This window comes from Aythya fuligula, chromosome 2 (genome assembly GCF_009819795.1).
Source record: "Aythya fuligula isolate bAytFul2 chromosome 2, bAytFul2.pri, whole genome shotgun sequence".
Taxonomy (NCBI): Eukaryota; Metazoa; Chordata; class Aves; order Anseriformes; family Anatidae; genus Aythya; species Aythya fuligula.
The window spans coordinates 416,921-432,385 of NC_045560.1; the positions used below are offsets into that span (position 1 = coordinate 416,921).

At 71.1% G+C, this 15,465-nt stretch overlaps 1 protein-coding gene across 1 annotated transcript; it reads right to left on the reverse strand.

Annotated features, from left to right (window-relative positions):
- Window positions 1–93: 93 nt before the first annotated feature.
- On the reverse strand, window positions 94–11,427 carry NOS3 (nitric oxide synthase 3). The gene is made up of 26 exons (XM_032182141.1): window positions 11,312–11,427; window positions 10,476–10,578; window positions 10,238–10,386; window positions 9,422–9,584; window positions 9,230–9,321; window positions 8,790–8,931; window positions 8,567–8,706; window positions 8,167–8,341; window positions 7,984–8,085; window positions 7,662–7,856; window positions 7,203–7,276; window positions 6,990–7,134; window positions 6,803–6,907; window positions 6,631–6,698; window positions 6,403–6,519; window positions 5,624–5,798; window positions 5,409–5,541; window positions 4,974–5,052; window positions 4,701–4,888; window positions 3,939–4,120; window positions 2,952–3,162; window positions 2,234–2,321; window positions 1,428–1,549; window positions 695–843; window positions 300–494; window positions 94–216 (listed from the first exon to the last, which is right to left on the reverse strand). Exons 1-26 carry the CDS (start codon window positions 11,425–11,427, stop codon window positions 94–96), a joined length of 3,531 nt encoding a protein of 1,176 aa, XP_032038032.1.
- Window positions 11,428–15,465: the final 4,038 nt, after the last annotated feature.

Genomic DNA, 15,465 nt, shown 5'->3' on the forward strand with positions numbered 1-15,465 from the left:
GGGTTATCAAAAACTAAACCTTTACCGGGGGCGGGCGCTGCCTGCAGCGGGGGGGCAGCAGCAGGGGGGGGCACGGGGGGGTCCCCGGCGCGCTCAGGGGGCCGGGCGCGGGTGCCGGCGCTCCTGCATGGAGAAGGACTGGCTGCGGATGCGGAACGCCACCTCCTGCGTGCGGAAGGTGAGGCCGAAGATGTCCTCGTGGTACCGGTTCTTGTCCTGCGGGGAGCGGGCGGTGGGGACAGCGGCTCCGGGCACCCTCCCCGGGCCCTCCCTGTCCGTGTGCCCCCCCGGTCCCTTACCCGCAGCTCGCTGATGAAGTCCCCTGCCTGCCCCAGCGTCATGCCGGCCTGCTGCACCAGGATGTGCTGCACGGTCTGCAGCACCTCGGTGGCCATCGTCACGTCCCCGCACACGTACATGTGCCCGGCGCACTGGCACAGCACCCGGTGCACCTCCTCCGCCAGCTGCGTCCGCAGCACGTCCTGCACGTAGGCCTGGGGGCGCGGGGCTGGCTGAGACCCCCGCATGGCCCCCGTCCCCATCCCCGTGTCCCTGTCCCCACCATGTCCCCAACCAGCCCCGCCTCCCTCCCTCTGTGCGCCCCCAGCCCTGTCCCCGTCCCCATCCCGTTCCTGTCCCTGTCTCGCCCTGGCCCCCACCTCCACCCCGTCCCCGGTCTCTGTCCCCGTCCCACCTTGGGGGTGTCGGGCTCCCGGGAGAAGGCGGTGAGGACCTGGCTGAGGGCCCCCCACTCCCGCGCCTCCTCCATCTCCTGCCGGTAGATGTGGTCCAGCGCGGACGAGCGGCACCCGAACACCAGCACCATGCTGCCCAGGGGGCCGCCTGCGGGGGCAGCACCCGGCTGCAGCACCCCCCCGAGCCCCGCGCCCCCCGTCCCGCACCCCACTGCCACCACAGCCCTGCACCCACCCCTCCCCGGTATCCCCACGTGTGGTGTCCCCATGTCCCTCCACCCAATGTCCCATTGCCCCTGAGGTGTGCCCATGTATGATATCCCCACGCACAGTGTCCCAATGCCCTGGTGCCCCCATATCCCCACATGTGGTGTCCCCATGTACCCCCACCCGATGTCCCCTTGCTCCCAAAGTGTCCCCATGCCCCATGTCCCCATGTCCCAGTGTCCCCATATTGCCATGCACAGTGTCGTTGTGTCCCATGTCCCCATGCACCATGTCCCCATGTCCCGGTGCCCCCATATCGCCATGCACAGCGTCCCTGTGTCCCCATGCATGGTGTCCCAGTGTCCCATGTCCCCATGAATGGCATCCCTGCAACCCAATGTCCCCATGCACCATGTCCCCATGTCCCGGTGCCCCGGTATCCCCACACGTGGTGTCCCCACGTCCCTCCACCCAATGTCCCATTGCCCCCGAGGTGTCCCCCCGCCCGCCGTCCCGGTGCCGCACCCGCGTCCTGCAGCTGGTGCATGCGGTGCTGCCAGAAGCTGCGGAAGGGCGCCACGCCGGTGCCGGGTCCCACCAGGATGCACGGGGCGTCCGCCGCGGGGGGCAGCCGGAACGAGGGGGCGCTGCGGGGGGCGGGGCCAGACGGAGGGGCGGGGTCAGACGGGGTGGGGCCAGACGGGAGGGGCGGGGCCAGACGGGGGGGTCAGACGGGAGGGGCGGGGTCACACGGGGCGGGACCAGACGGACGGGGGCGGGGTTAGCAGGGAGGGGGCGGGGTCAGTCCGGCGGGCGCGGGGCACGCCGGGAGATGTAGTCCCGGGGGGTGTAGGACGGGGAGCGTGGGGCATGCTGGGAGGTGTAGTCCGGGGAGGGGACGGGGGGAAAGGCGCTGGGGGAGGGCTCGGGGACAGCGGGCTTGGGCTGGGGGGGCACGGAAAGGTGGATTTGGGGTGGGGGGGGGGGGGCACCGAGGAATGCTGGGAAATGTAGTTTGGGGAGGGGCGGAGCACCGAGGCATGCTGGGAGGTGGAGTTTTGGGAGCACCAGGACGTACTGGGGAATGGAGTTTGGGGGTGGGGGGGGTCTGAGGGACCAAGGCGTGCTGGGAAATGTAGTTTTGGGGCTGGGACCTGAGGCATGCTGGGAAATGTAGTTCAGGGGCTATAGGACCAGGGCATGCTGGGAAATGTAGTTTGGTGGGTTATAGCACCGAGGCATGCTGGGGGATGTAGTTTTGGGGGTGATGGCCCGGAGGCACGCAGGGAAACGCGTTTTGGGGCTGGGGGCGCGGTGCCGCGGTCCCTCACCCGCGGATGAAGGCGGGCACCGTGTCCCCGGGCTGCAGCCGCGCCAGCCACGTGGAGCAGACGCCGTGGTGCAGCGGGCCCTGGCCGTCTGCGGGCGAGAGGCACGGCCCTGGCACGCGGACCCCGGCCCGGGCAGCCCCACGGTGGGGCTGGGGGCTGGGACCCGCAGTGCCGTGGGACACGGGGGCTGCACGGGGCCGTGGGGACGGCTGCTGGGACCCCCGGGCTGTGAGGAGGGGCTGGGCAGGGTGGGACCCCGGGGTACCCGGGGACTGGCGGTGCCCTGGGGGGTGTGGAAATTCCTTGGGGGACCCCAAGATTGCCCAGGGGCTAGTGGCACCCTGGGGACCACAAGGTACCCCAGGGATTTGGGGGGTTCCCCGGGGACTGGTGGTGCCCTGGGGGGTGGAAATTCCTTGGGGGACCCTGAGGTGCCCAGAGAGTGGCGGTGCCTTGGGGACCCCGAGGTACCCCAGGCACAAGGAGGTTTCCCAGGGACTGGCGGTGCCCTGGGGGGGGGGTGGAAATTCCTTGGGGGACCCCAAGGTGCCCCGGGGGCGCTGATGGTGCCCTGGGGACCTGGAAGTACTCCAGGGATTTTGGGGGTTCCCTGAGGACTGGCGGTGCCCTGGTGCCACGCAGCAGCCACGGGGCTGGGGGGCACCATCACCGAGCCCCTGTCCCCCCCACCCCTGTCCCCGTCCCCATCCCCGCTCACTCTCGCTGTGGTAGGTGACGACGGCCACGGTGAGGTGGATCTGTCCGGGGCAGGGGCCGGGCGCGGAGCTGATGGAGTAGTAGCGCGGCTGCAGCAGCGGCAGCTGGGTGAGCAGCAGGGGCGCCGGCAGCCCCACCGAGGGGAACTCCTGCAGCACCTCCAGCAGCGTGGGGCAGCGGAACCACTTCCAGTCCTCGTACAGACGGGCGTCCTGCAGCACGCACCGCTGGGACACGCGCAGGGACCCCGCCAGCAGGGTGCCCCTGTCCCTGCAGCCCGGCACCACAGCAGCCCAGTATCCGGCAGCCCAGTGTCCCTGGATCCCACTATCCAGCATCCCAGTATCTCAGCATCCCAGTATCCTAGGATCCCAGTGTTCACTGCCCCAGTATTCAGCACCCTGGTATCCAGCATCCAGTATCTCCACATCCCAGTATCTCAGGATCCCAGTATTCAGCATCCAGCATCCCATTATCTCAGCATTTCAGTATCCAGCATCCAATATCCAGCATCCCAATATCTCAGCATCCCAGTATCTCAGCATCCCAGTATCCAGCACACCAGTATCCTGGGATTCCAGTATCCAATATCCCACTATTTCAGCACCCCAAAATCTCAATATCCCAGTATCCAGTATCCCAATGTCCCCTTATCCAGCATCCCAATACCCCCATATCCCCTTATCCCAGCATCCCAGTATCCCAGCATCCCAGTATCCCCATATCCAGCATCCCAGTATCCCATTATCCCCATATCCCCATATTCCAGTATCCCCATATCCAGCATCCCATTATCCCCATATCCCCATATCCCCATATCCCAGTATCCCCATATCCAGCATCCCAGTATCCTCATATCCAGCATCCCAGCATCCCACTATCCCCATATCCCAGCACCCAGCCCATCAGGGTCCCGGCAGCCCAGCACCCACCACTGCCCCCACCCCCAGCACCAGCCCCGTCCCCCCCCAGCCCCCCCGGCCCCAACCTGGCTGAGCTGCTGCAGGCGCTCGCGGTCGGCCGGCTCCTGCGCCAGCGTGGCCAGGAGCTGCAGGAACTGGGGGCTCGGGGGGGCCGTGATGTCCAGGAAGAAGGTGAGCGCCTGCTGCAGGGTGCAGGGGGGCAGGCGGCTCTGCGGCACCCAGCTCGACTTGTGGCCGGGGAACCTGCCTGCGGGACAGCGGGGGGTGGGTGTGGGGACGGGGGCGGGGGGACAGGGGCAGGGATGGGGATGGGGAAGGGGATAGAGGAGGGAGAGGGGATGTGGAAGGGGGAGAGGAAAAGAGGGGATGGGGAAGGGGATGAGGATGGGGAACGGGATGTTGATTGGGGATGGGGATGGGGATGGGGATGGGGATGGGGATGGGGAAGGAGTATGGGGAAAGGGATGGGGAAGGGAATAGGGGAGGGGAAGGGGATGTGGAAGGGGGATGAAGAAGGGGAAGAGGAAGAGAAGGGATGGGGAAGGGGATGAGGATTGGGATTGGGAAGGGGATGGGGAAGGGAATGTGGATGGGAGGAGGATGGGGATGAGGAAGGGGATAGGGAAGGGGCTGGGGATAGGAATGGAGATGGGATGGGGATGGGGTGGGGAAGGAAGGGGTGGGGAAGGAGGGGTGCTCTCCCCAAGAAGGAGCGTGGCATGGTCAGACATCAGGAGCCGCCCCATTCCCAGGCAGCCCCGGTGGGGGTCCCGCTGCGGGTGCAGCCCCCACGCGGGGTCTCTGGGGACCGTCCCCGGGGGCCCTACCACTGCTGTCCTTCTCCAGGACCTCCACCAGGACGGGCTCATCGGCGGGCAGCGGGTCCTCCACGCGCTCCAGCAGCTCCTGCACCAGCTCGGGGCGGTTGGCGGGGAAGACGCCGAGGTGGTCCCCGGGCAGGTACTGCAGCTCGGGCTGCCCCGCGGCATCCAGGCGCACCAGCATGGTGGCACGGCTGTGGAGGGGGGGGGGACACAGGGCACGGCGTGGGCAGGGGGTCCCCAATGGGGCTGGGGGGGTGACGGGGGCGCGGGGCTCACCTGGACGCCTCGCTCTGCAGGTTCTCCACCGACAGCACCGTGCACGGGAACACCTTGCGCTTGTGCACGTGGGCCAGCCCTGCGGGGAGGGGGTGTCAGCGGGGATGGGGGCTCGGGGGGGTGGATGGGGGTCGGAGGAGCTGGGGGGGGAGATATGGGGAGGGGTGCCAGGATGTGGTAGGGGTGGGGGCTGCAGCAGCGCCTGGGGGGCTGGCTGGGGGTCATTGGGGTTGGGGGCTGCAGGGGGGCTGCAGGGGCTGGGGGCTGGGGTGCTGCTTGTGGTGGGGGTCCAATATTGGCCACGGGGAGTCCGGCTGGGGGCCCTGGCACTGGGGGGTGGGCTTGGCCGTCGTGGGGGTCCCAGATCTGGGGGAGGGTCCCGCAGGGGGCTGGTGGGGGTGGGCCCGTGCCAGGGCTCCGTGGGGCGCACGGTACCGGTGAGGATGTCGGTGGCCTCGGGCTGCACGGCCAGCCGGTGCTTCTGGCGCTTCCAGCCCTGCTGGGGGGCGAAGATCTCCTCGGCCGCCGCCTCCGCCCCGTCCCCCACGCAGAAGGTCTCGCAGGCGGCCTGGGGGGGGGCAGCAGGGCCAGAGGTGGGCGCCAGGCCCGGCCCTGGGGGTCCCTGCCCCGCGGGCCCCCTCCCTGCTGACCTGGAAGACGAGCTTGGCCCACGTGCGGAAGGACTCCTCCTGCGCGCACAGCTCGTCCCCCTCGCCCATGGGCAGGATGCGCTCCCCCCCCAGCTCCTCCAGCCGCGTGTCCACCGCGTGCGCGAAGGCGCAGAAGTGGGGGTACGCCCGGGACCCCAGCCCGAAGACGGAGAACCTGGAGGTATGGGGGGGCACTGAGCGGGGTGCCCCCAGACCCACTCTGCCATAGGGACCTGGGGGGTGCCCATGGACACATTCCTACTCCAGAGGGGGCAGAGGCCATCACCCCATCCCCATCCCACCCAATCCACACCCCATCCCATCCCCATCCCATCCCATCCCATCCCCATCCCCATCCCGTCCCCATCCCCATCCCATCCCATCCCATCCCCATCCCCATCCCATCCCCATCCCCATCCCATCCCATCCCCATCCCCATCCCATCCCATCCCCATCCCCATCCCATCCCCATCCCATCCCATCCCCATCCCCATCCCATCCCCATCCCATCCCCATCCCCATCCCCATCCCCATCCCATCCAATCCCATCCCCATCCCCATCCCATCCCCATCCCCATCCCATCCCCATCCCATCCCCATCCCATCCCCATCCCCATCCCCATCCCACCCAATCCACACCCCATCCCATCCCATCCCCCTCCCATCCCAATCATCCCATCCCATCCCATCCCATCCCATCCCCATCCCATCCCCATCCCCATCCCCATCCCATCCCCATCCCCATCCCCCCCCCACCCCCCACCCCCCCGTCCCCGTACCGCAGTGCCCCCAGTGTTCCCGCACTGTCCGTGTTGCTCAGCTGCCGTCTTTTCCTCTTCCAGGAGGCCACGAGCTGGTCCGACTGCGAGACGCTGTTGAAGCGCAGCTTGTAGCTCCTGTGGGGGGTGGTGTGAGCAGGGTAGGGGGCTCCCAGTGCCCGGGACAGGCAGGGGGAGCTGGCCCCATAGCGGGGGGGGGACAGGGACACCCGTGGCCCCCACGCTCACTTGGGTGGCTCAGCCTGCGAGGCGCTGGTGTAGGGCGAGGACATCTCCATCAGCGCCTTGGAGAAGCTCTGTGGGGAGGCACAGGTCACGGCCCTATCCCCGTTCTGTCCCCATCCCATCCCCATCCCCATCCCGTCCCCATCCCGTCCCCATCCCATCCCCATCCCCTCACCTCCCCGCACTCCGGCGGGTCCCCGTTGCCAAAGGTGCTGGTCACCACCAGCACCAGGGTCTCGTGCTCCAGGGACACGATGTCGTACTCGTCCATGCACACCACCTGCGGGGTGAAGGGCAGGATGGGCTCCGATGGCCGGGCCCCCCCCTGCACTCCCCCGTCCCCCCCAGTCCCCTCTGCCCACCTTGGGGTCGAAGGCACGTCGGAAGAGCTGGCAGAGGCTCCAGGCGTAGGTGCGCGACTTGCCGGTCTCGGTGGCGTACAGGATGGTGGCCTTCACGCGCCGCGCCATCACGTGCCCCATCAGCTTGGCCGAGATCTTCACCGCGCTGCGGGGCCGAGAGGCTCAGCGCCGGCCCTGCCCCGGCCCCCGCGCCCTCCCGGGGCTGCCACCTACTTGGCCACCTCCTTGAAGGTCTTCCTCCGGGTGACGGTGGTGCCTTTGGAGACGTAGACCTTCCAGGCGTCGGGCTGCGGGAGGGCAGGGGGTCAGGAGTGGGGAAGGACCCGTGGGGTGGGGAGGGGATGGGGTGGGGAAGGGGAAGGGGAAGGGGAAGGGGAAGGGGAAGGGGAAGGGGAAGGGGAAGGGAAAGGGAAAGGGAAAGGGAAAGGGAAAGGGAAAGGGAAAGGGAAAGGGAAAGGGAAAGGGAAAGGGAAAGGGGAAGGGAAAGGGAAAGGGGAAGGGAAAGGGAAAGGGAAAGGGAAAGGGAAAGGGAAAGGGAAAGGGAAAGGGAAAGGAAGGGGAAGGGGAAGGGGAAGGGGAAGGGGAAGGGGAAGGGGAAGGGGAAGGGGAAGGGGAAGGGGAAGGGGAAGGGGAAGGGGAAGGGGAAGGGGAAGGGGAAGGGTCTGTGCGCACCTGGTAGCGGAAGGTGGGGCAGAGCTGGTAGTTGACCATCTCCTGGTGGAAGACGGGGGTGAGGCTGCCCGAGATGGGGGGCACGATCCAGACCCAGTCGGCCGGGCACCCCCCCCGCGTCCGCAGCTCGTTCTCCATGTGCTTCACGAAGGACTCGGTGGCCGCGTGGTGGTCCACGATGGTCACTTTGGCGACCTGCGGGGACAGGGGTCAGGCGGTGGCCAATGCCCCGGGCACAAGCTGTGCCCTGGGGGTGTCCCCCCGGCTGTGCCCCCAGCACCACCCCCCCGAGGCCGCGGTGCCCCCGGCCGTGCCAGCCCACCTGGTAGCTGTGCAGCACGGCGATGTTCACCTCCACGGCGGCTTTGTCCTTCCAGAGGGACGAGGTCTTGCGCGTGTCCAGCCCCATGCGCAGGGCCACCTCCTGTCGGGGGGGACGCAGGCTCGTTGGGACCCCCCCCGGCCCCCAGCTCCCCCCCCAGCCCCGTGGCGCCGCGGCGCTCACCTGCAGCAGGTTGTAGCGGTGGCTGTCGCACAGGTTCCTGGTGCCGATCTCGCTGCTCATGTACCAGCCGTTGAAGGGGGCCGCGGGGAACTCCAGCCCCCCGATCTCCAGCAGCATGTTGGAGACGGCGGGCAGCGCGTACCAGCGCAGCCCCAGCTCCCCGAACCACTCCAGCCTGCGTGGGGAGGGGGATGCAGCCCAGGGTCCCGCACCGGCCCCCATCGCAGACCCCCCACCTCCACCCCCGCCTCCCGTCCCCACTCCTGCCCCCTGCTCCAGGGCTGCGCTGGGATGAGCACGAGGAGCCCCCACCCCGTCCCCAAACCCGTGGCCGTGCCCACGCGTTGGGGCAGCCCCCGATCCACGGGCAGGGGACACGGGGGAGCCCGGACCCACTCACGTGGGATGCGTGAGGGGCACCTCGAGGACCAGCTCCGGCGGCAGGGGGAAGAGCTCGGGGGCCTCGTCGGGGCCCTGCAGCAGCAGGGGCAGCACGTCGAAGCGCCCGTTCCCCGGGCTCCAGCCGTAGTGCACGCAGAGCTGGGGGCGCAGGAGGTATTAGGGGGGGGGGCTGCGGTGCCCTCACCCGGTGCCGGGGCAGCAGGGTGGCCCCGGGCCCCCACCTCGGTGATGTCCACGTTGGCCGGGTCGCCCAGCACGGAGCCGTCGGGCTGCCGGTACCCGGCGTAGCGGATCAGCTGCGAGTTCCAGATGCGGAAATCGCCCCGGCCCGGCACCCGCTGGGGGAAGATGGTGATGGCCGACCTGCAGAGAGGGGGGAGGTCACCAAACGGCCCCCCAGGTCCTCATTGCTGTCCCCACCCCATCCCCATCTCCATCCCCATCCCATCCCCATCCCATCCCCATCCCCATCCCATCCCATCCCATCCCATCCCATCCCATCCCATCCCATCCCATCCCATCCCATCCCATCCCCATCCCATCCCATCCCCATCCCATCCCATCCCATCCCATCCCCATCCCATCCCCATCTCATCCCCATCCCCATCCCATCCCCATCCCCATCCCACCCCACCCCACCCCCGTTGGTGCTCCCTCTCACCGTATGTTGCCGCGGTTGGTGGCGTACTGGATGTGGGTGCAGAGGAACCCGAACATCTCCCCCACGCTGGCGCAGTCCCGGGCATCAAACACCTGTGGGGCAGGGGGTGCCGCTGCCTCCTCCATCCCCAGCCCCACAGCGTGCCCAACCCCGGGGCACCCCTCCAGCCCGGTGGGGCTCTGCCACCCTCACCTGCAGCTTGTTCCACTGGATGCGGCCGACGCAGCGGGCGGCGTTGCGCCAGGCCTGCTTGGCCCCAAAGATCAGCTCGGGCTCCAGCAGCTGGTAGGTGCCCGTGGCCTCGATGGCTGCTTCCACGTCCCGCAGCCGCTGCGCGTGCGCCGGGGAGTTGTCCCTGCGGGCACCCACTCAGCTCAACCCAACACCGGTTTGGGGGGCAGCCCGGAGATGGGGGGGGGACCCTGGGGGCTTGGGATGCTCAGGGTGCAGCGAGGGGGGCACAGGCAGGAGGGGGAGGCAGTGTCCTTGGAGCTCCCAGCTCCAAGTGGGGGCTTTGGGGAGGGGAAGGGGTGTTTTGGTGCCCCGGGCAGGGATGAGGATTTGCGTGCTGTGGGGTTGGACTGGGCTGTGGGGTGGGGATGGGGCTGTGGGGTGCTCTTGGACAGGTTCGGGGCTGTGGGGTGCCCTGTAATGGGGATGGGGACAGGGCTGTGGGGTGCCCTGGGGCAGGGATGGGGCTGTGGGGTGGGGATGGGGACGGGGATTTTGGGTGCCCTGGAGCAGGGACAGGGCTGTGGGGTGCCCTGGGACGGAGATGGGTTGGGCTGTGGGGTACCCTGGGGCAGGGATGGGGTTGTGGGGTGCTCTGGAGCAGGGACGGGGCTGTGGGGTGCCCTGGGACGGAGATGGGCTGTGGGGTGCTGTGGGGTGGGGATGGGGACGGGGCTGTGGGGTGCCCTGAAACGGGGATGGGTTGGGGCTGTGGGGTGCCATGGAGCAGGGACGGGGCTGTGGGGTGCTGTGGGGCAGACCCCCGGCCGCACTCACCGCCGGATGGACGCGTAGTACTGGTTGATGAAGTCCCGGGCCAGGGCCAGCAGCTCGGGGCCGCTGCGGGCACCCTCGGTGCCGGGGGCCGGCAGCTGCTTGGGCAGCACCAGGGAGCCCAGGCAGCGCCGCCCCGAGCACGGCAGCTCCTGGGGGGGCGGCAGAGGCTGGGATCCGCGGGGGCACCGGCCCGGCCCCGCACCCCACAGCCCCCCCAAGCCCCCACCCCGGCCCCCACCTGCTCGGCCTGGGCGCAGAGCGTGTCGTAGGCGATGCTCCCGGTCTCCCAGTTCTTCAGCCGGGCGAAGCGCGTGGGCTCCGTGGGGCGCACGGGCACCGGGCTGGGGGGAGGCAGCCCTGAGCCTGGGGACCCCTCCCCACGCTCAGCCCCGTGGCTCCGATGCTTGGGGACCCTCCCGGCCCCCCAGGGGATGGGGATGAGGGGGACAGGCGGGAGAGGGGGCGGCAGGGGGGTACTGAGGGCAATGGGGCGCGGTGCTGGGGTGAGGGGGGGCATCTCCCACACCCCTCTGCCCTCGGTGTCCCCAGGCCCCCGTGGGGTGTGGGACAGGCGTGGGGTGAGGAGCTGGTGCTGGCTTGGGGCGTTCCTCGGCCTCGTGCGTGCAAGTGTGAACAATAGGCGTGAGTCAGAGCCGGGCCCCGCCACCCGAAGGGGTTAACGCCATCCTGTCCCCACGGGGGCTGCGGTGTCCCCCCCTGTCCCGACACGGCTCACGTCCCATCCCCGTTCACCCCCCGTGTCCCAATCCCAAGTCCCACCCTCCCCAGCTCGCCCCCTTGGGCTCCCACGTGTCCCACGGGTGCCGCGGGGCAGGGGGGTGGCAGCGGGACAGCCCCGGGCACGCCGTGGGGCAGCGAGGGCAGGGGGCGAACGGGGGGGGTTCCCGTGGCTGCGCCCCCCGTCCCACCGCGTCCACGTCTCCCGTGGGGCCGCAGCTCCGTGGGGCGAGGGCACCCCCGGGGCCGTCCCCGTGAGACCCGTCCCGGACAGCGGACGGAGACGGGGGTCCCGCCGAGCCCCCCCCCCACCCGCGCCCCCCCCCCAGCACCCACCTGCCCTTATTATCGGGGCCGGGCCCCTCGTCGGGCGCAGGGCTGAGCTGCCGGGAGCAGAGGCCGAGGCCGCAGGAGCGGGCAGCGCCGGGCAGCACGGCCGGCAGGTTCCCCATCGCGCCGCCACTGAGCCGCCGGGCAGGGTTCGGCCGCTTCCTCCGGCGGGGATAAGGCGCGGGGGGAGCCGTGCCCCCCTCCCCGCGCGTCAGGGGGCGGCCGCCACGCGGGACGGCGGCGGGGGCGTGGGCGCGGGGCCGCGGGACCCCGAGCGCGGGGCGCGCGGTGGACGGCGCCCGCCCGAGCCCGGCCGCGTGGGGAGGGGGGAGCGGACACAGGGGGGGCCCCCCCCCCCCCCCGCTGCTGCCGCGGACCCCACGCGGGACCCACGCGGGACGCGGCGGGGCAAGGGTCGCGCTCGGGAGACCCCCCGGGGAGCCGCGGTGCTGCCGTGGGGGGGTGGTCGCGGTGCCCCCCGTGGGTGCCCACGGCCCCGCGCCCCCCTGGCCCCCCGGCGGACATCCGGAGGTGCGCCCCGGCCCCCCCCCGGCCGGGCCCCCACCCAGTTCCTGCCATTGATGCCGCCCGGCCGCTGCCGGCCCCCCCTCGCAGGGCACCCTACGGGGGCCCCGCCACGGTTTAGGGGGCGCAGGCCGGGGGGGACACACTGGGCGGGGGGGGGTAAAGTGTGGGGGTCCCGTCGGGTACCCGCGGGGATGCTCCGAGCGGGGCGAGGGGACCCCGGGGGGCAGGGGGTGGGGGGGGCGGGTGGTCCCGGGGGTCCCGGGAGTGGGGCTCAAACCCCACGGGATTGGGGGGGCGCGGCGGGGACAGAGCGGGGTGCCCCGGGGGGGCCCGGCCGGGTCTGTCCGGCCAGGGGTTCCGCAGCACTGCCGGGACTCGGGGGGGGGCGGCAGGGGACGGGAAACCGCGCCCCGAGAGTTTCCTTCCTGCGCCTTGGAGGAAAGCAACGCCTGGGGAGGGCGCGGGGGGGCAGGGAGGGAGTCCGGGCAGGGAGCTGGGGGGGGGCAGGACCCGGGCAGCCCCCTCGTGGGACACGTCCTGGGGACCCCCCCGGGGCTGCCGCTCGGGGGCAGCGCCCCACGGCCCGGGGGTGCCGCCGCGGGGGCAGCGCCGGGTGCGCCCCCCAGCCCCGAGGGCAGCTCTGGGCAGCCGGTCCCGAGGGGGGGGGGCGTGGGACCCCCCTAGCCCCATGCCGGGGGCGCCCACCCGGCCCCGCCGCACGGGGGTCGCCGCCCGCCGCCCCCCTCCTGCCCCCCCGCCCCTACCCCGACCCCCGCGCCCCCCCGGAGGCGGGACAGGGCTGTCCGTCACCGCCGGACGCTCACCCCATTGGCTGCGCCCCCCTCGGGGGGCGGTGACCGGACGGCCCCGGTGCCGGGGGGTGCCGGGGGGGGGGCCGGGGGCGGCCCCGGGGGCAGGCGGGGCGGGGGCTCGGGGCTTGTCCTGCCCGCAGCCCCCCGCCCACGGCCCGGCCCCTCCCGCGTGGGTCCGCCCGTGGGGCAGCCGCGGGGTCCCTCGCAGCCTCCTGGGGACCCGGGGCAGTGCGGGAGCGGCGCGGCTCGGCTCGGCTCGGCTCAGCACGGCTCGGCCAGGCCCGTCCCGTCCTGGCTCGGCTCGGTTCCTCCAGGCCCGTCCCGTCCCGGTTCGGCTCGGCCCGCTGGGAGCCCGCTGGCACCGCGCGGGTCGGGGCAGGGCCGGGGCAGGGCCGGGGCCGCCGCCGCTTTCAGCACCTCGGACAGGGGCGGGCGGAGCGGCCCCGCCGGGACCGGCACCGGGAACGGGAACGGGAACGGGACTGGGACCGGGACCGGCACCGGCACCGGGACTGGGACTGGGACTGGGACTGGCACCGGCACCGGGACCAGTAACGGAACCGGGACTGGGACCAGCAAAGGCACTGGGACTGGGACTGGCACCGGGGCAGGGACTGGGACCGGGACCAGGACCGGCAATGGGACAGGGACCAGTAATAGGATTGGGACTGGGACTGGGCCTGGGACCGGGTCTGGGACAGGGACCGACACCGGGACTGGGACGGGGACCAGGACCATAACCAGGACTGGGACTGGGACTGGAACTGGAACTGGAATCAGCAACAGAAGTAGGACCGGGACTGGGACTGGGACAGGGATCTGCACTGGAGCAGGACTGGAACCAGTACCAGTACTAGGACCAGCACTGGGACCAGTACTAGTACTAGGACCGGCACGGAGACCAGTACCAGTACTAGGACCAGCACTGGGACCTGTCCCAGCGCAGAAGCAGGACTGGGACCAGTACTAATACTAGGTCCAGCACTGGGACCAGTACCAGCACTGGAGCAGGACTGGCTGTGTGAAGCCCACCCGGTGGGGGACCGTGTCTGGGGGCTGCACTGTGGGGCTGGTGGGGGGGTCCCCAGTGAGAGTCAGATGCAGCCCCCTCCCCCCCCACCCCATGACCTCACATGACCCTGGGCAGAGCACACTGCCCCAGCACATCCCAGTGTCTCCAGTACCAAGACTGGGATGGGGATTGGGACTGGGATTGGGATATGGGACCAGAAGCAGGACCGGAACTGGGACCGGGACCAGAACTGTCACCAGCACCAGCACTGGGACTGGGACAGGAACAGGGACTGCCACTGGGATTGGGACAGGGACTGGCACTGAGACAAGCAGTGGGACTGGGACCAGTAAAGGAACCGTGTTTGGGACCAGCAACGGGACTGGGTCTGGGACTGGTGATGGGACTGGGACCAGTAATGGGACTGGGACCAGCAATGGGACTGGAACTGTCAATGGGACTGGGACCAGCAATGGGACTGGGACCAGCAATGGGTCGGAGACCAGAACCAGGACCCAGAGCCAGGATCAGGACTGGGACCAGAACCGGGACTGGGTCCCAGCACTGGGACTGCATGCCAGACTGGTTGCAGCACTGGGACTGGGACCAGCACAGAGATTGGAGCCTGGCACCAGGCCAGGACCCGGCACCAGCCTGAAACTGGGGCCAGCGCTGGGACCAGTACCAGGACCAGGACCAGCACTGGGACCAGTCCCAGCACTGGAGCAGGACTGGGACCAGTCCCAGCACTGGAGCAGGGACTGGAGCCGTGTGGAGCCCACCCTGCTGAGGACCATGTCTGGGGGCCGCACTGTGGTTCCGGTGGGGGGGTCCCCAGCGTGGGTCAGATGCAGCCCCCCCCCCATGACCCCACATGACCCCGGGCAGAGCACGCCGCCCCAGCGCATCCCAGTGCCCCCAGTTGCAGACACACAGCGGGTGCTGCGTCCCCCCCGGTTTGGCCCCCGGCCCCCCCCGGCCCCCCGGCGCTGCCGCCCAGGCGCAGCTGCTGTTTACGTTCCCGCGGCTGCTCCGCCGCCGGGGCTGGCACCGGCCCCCGCTCTGAGCTCCAGGGCTGGGCTGGGGGGGGGGCGGGGACGGGGGGGGGGGGCCTAGGGTTGGGGGGGGGGCCGGGAAGCGTTTCTGTGCCCCGGCCCCCCCTTGTGCTATTCATGAGCCCCTATCCGTGCCCCCACATTCACGAGCCCCCCCCCCGTCCCGGGGGGGTTGTGGCCGGGCTCTTCTCATGGGGGGGGGGGCATTGCAGCCGGGATGGGTGTGGGGGGGGCGTGATTGAGTCTGGGGGTGCCTTGGGGGCGTGGGGCAGTGGGGATGTGGGGAGGGGGCTCTGGGGGGCACGCGGGGCCGGAGGGGCCCGGGGCGGGGGCGGGGCTGGGGGGGGCCGCCCCGGGCGCTTCCCCCCCCCCCTCCTGGACCCCCCCCCGTCCCGCTCGGGCCATTGGCTGCGGCCTCGCTCGCTCCTCCCCGGCCGGGCTCGGCTGTCACCGCGCAGCGCCGGCCCCGCCGCGTCCCGGCTCCGCTCCGCTCCGCACCGAGCCCAGCCGAGCCAACACCGGGCCGGGTCGAGCCGAGCCAGGGCAGAGCCGTGGGGAAGGGGTGGCCGGGGGGGGGGTTGGGGGACGCAGAGCGGATCCGAGCCGAGCCGATCCGAGCCGGGCGGGGGAGGCGCGGTGATAAATCTCCCCCCGGGCCAGCCGCCTCCTTGCCTAAATAAGGCCGATGCTGCGCCCGCCGCGGTGCGCACGGAGCCGCTAGCGGGGAGACGGGGGGGAAAGGGGGGCGGGCGG

What these genes read in the sequence shown, in the direction of transcription:
- NOS3 (XM_032182141.1), bottom strand. Translation starts at nt 11,427, where the DNA reads ATGGGGAACCTGCCGGCCGTGCTGCCCGGCGCTGCCCGCTCCTGCGGC. An exon ending in ACCAACCGCGGCAACATACG is followed by an intron (nt 8,932 to 9,229) that starts GTGAGAGGGAGC and finishes CCCTCTCTGCAG; the next exon opens with GTCGGCCATCACCATCTTCC. An exon ending in GGGAGCCCGACACCCCCAAG is followed by an intron (nt 495 to 694) that starts GTGGGACGGGGA and finishes CCGCGCCCCCAG; the next exon opens with GCCTACGTGCAGGACGTGCT.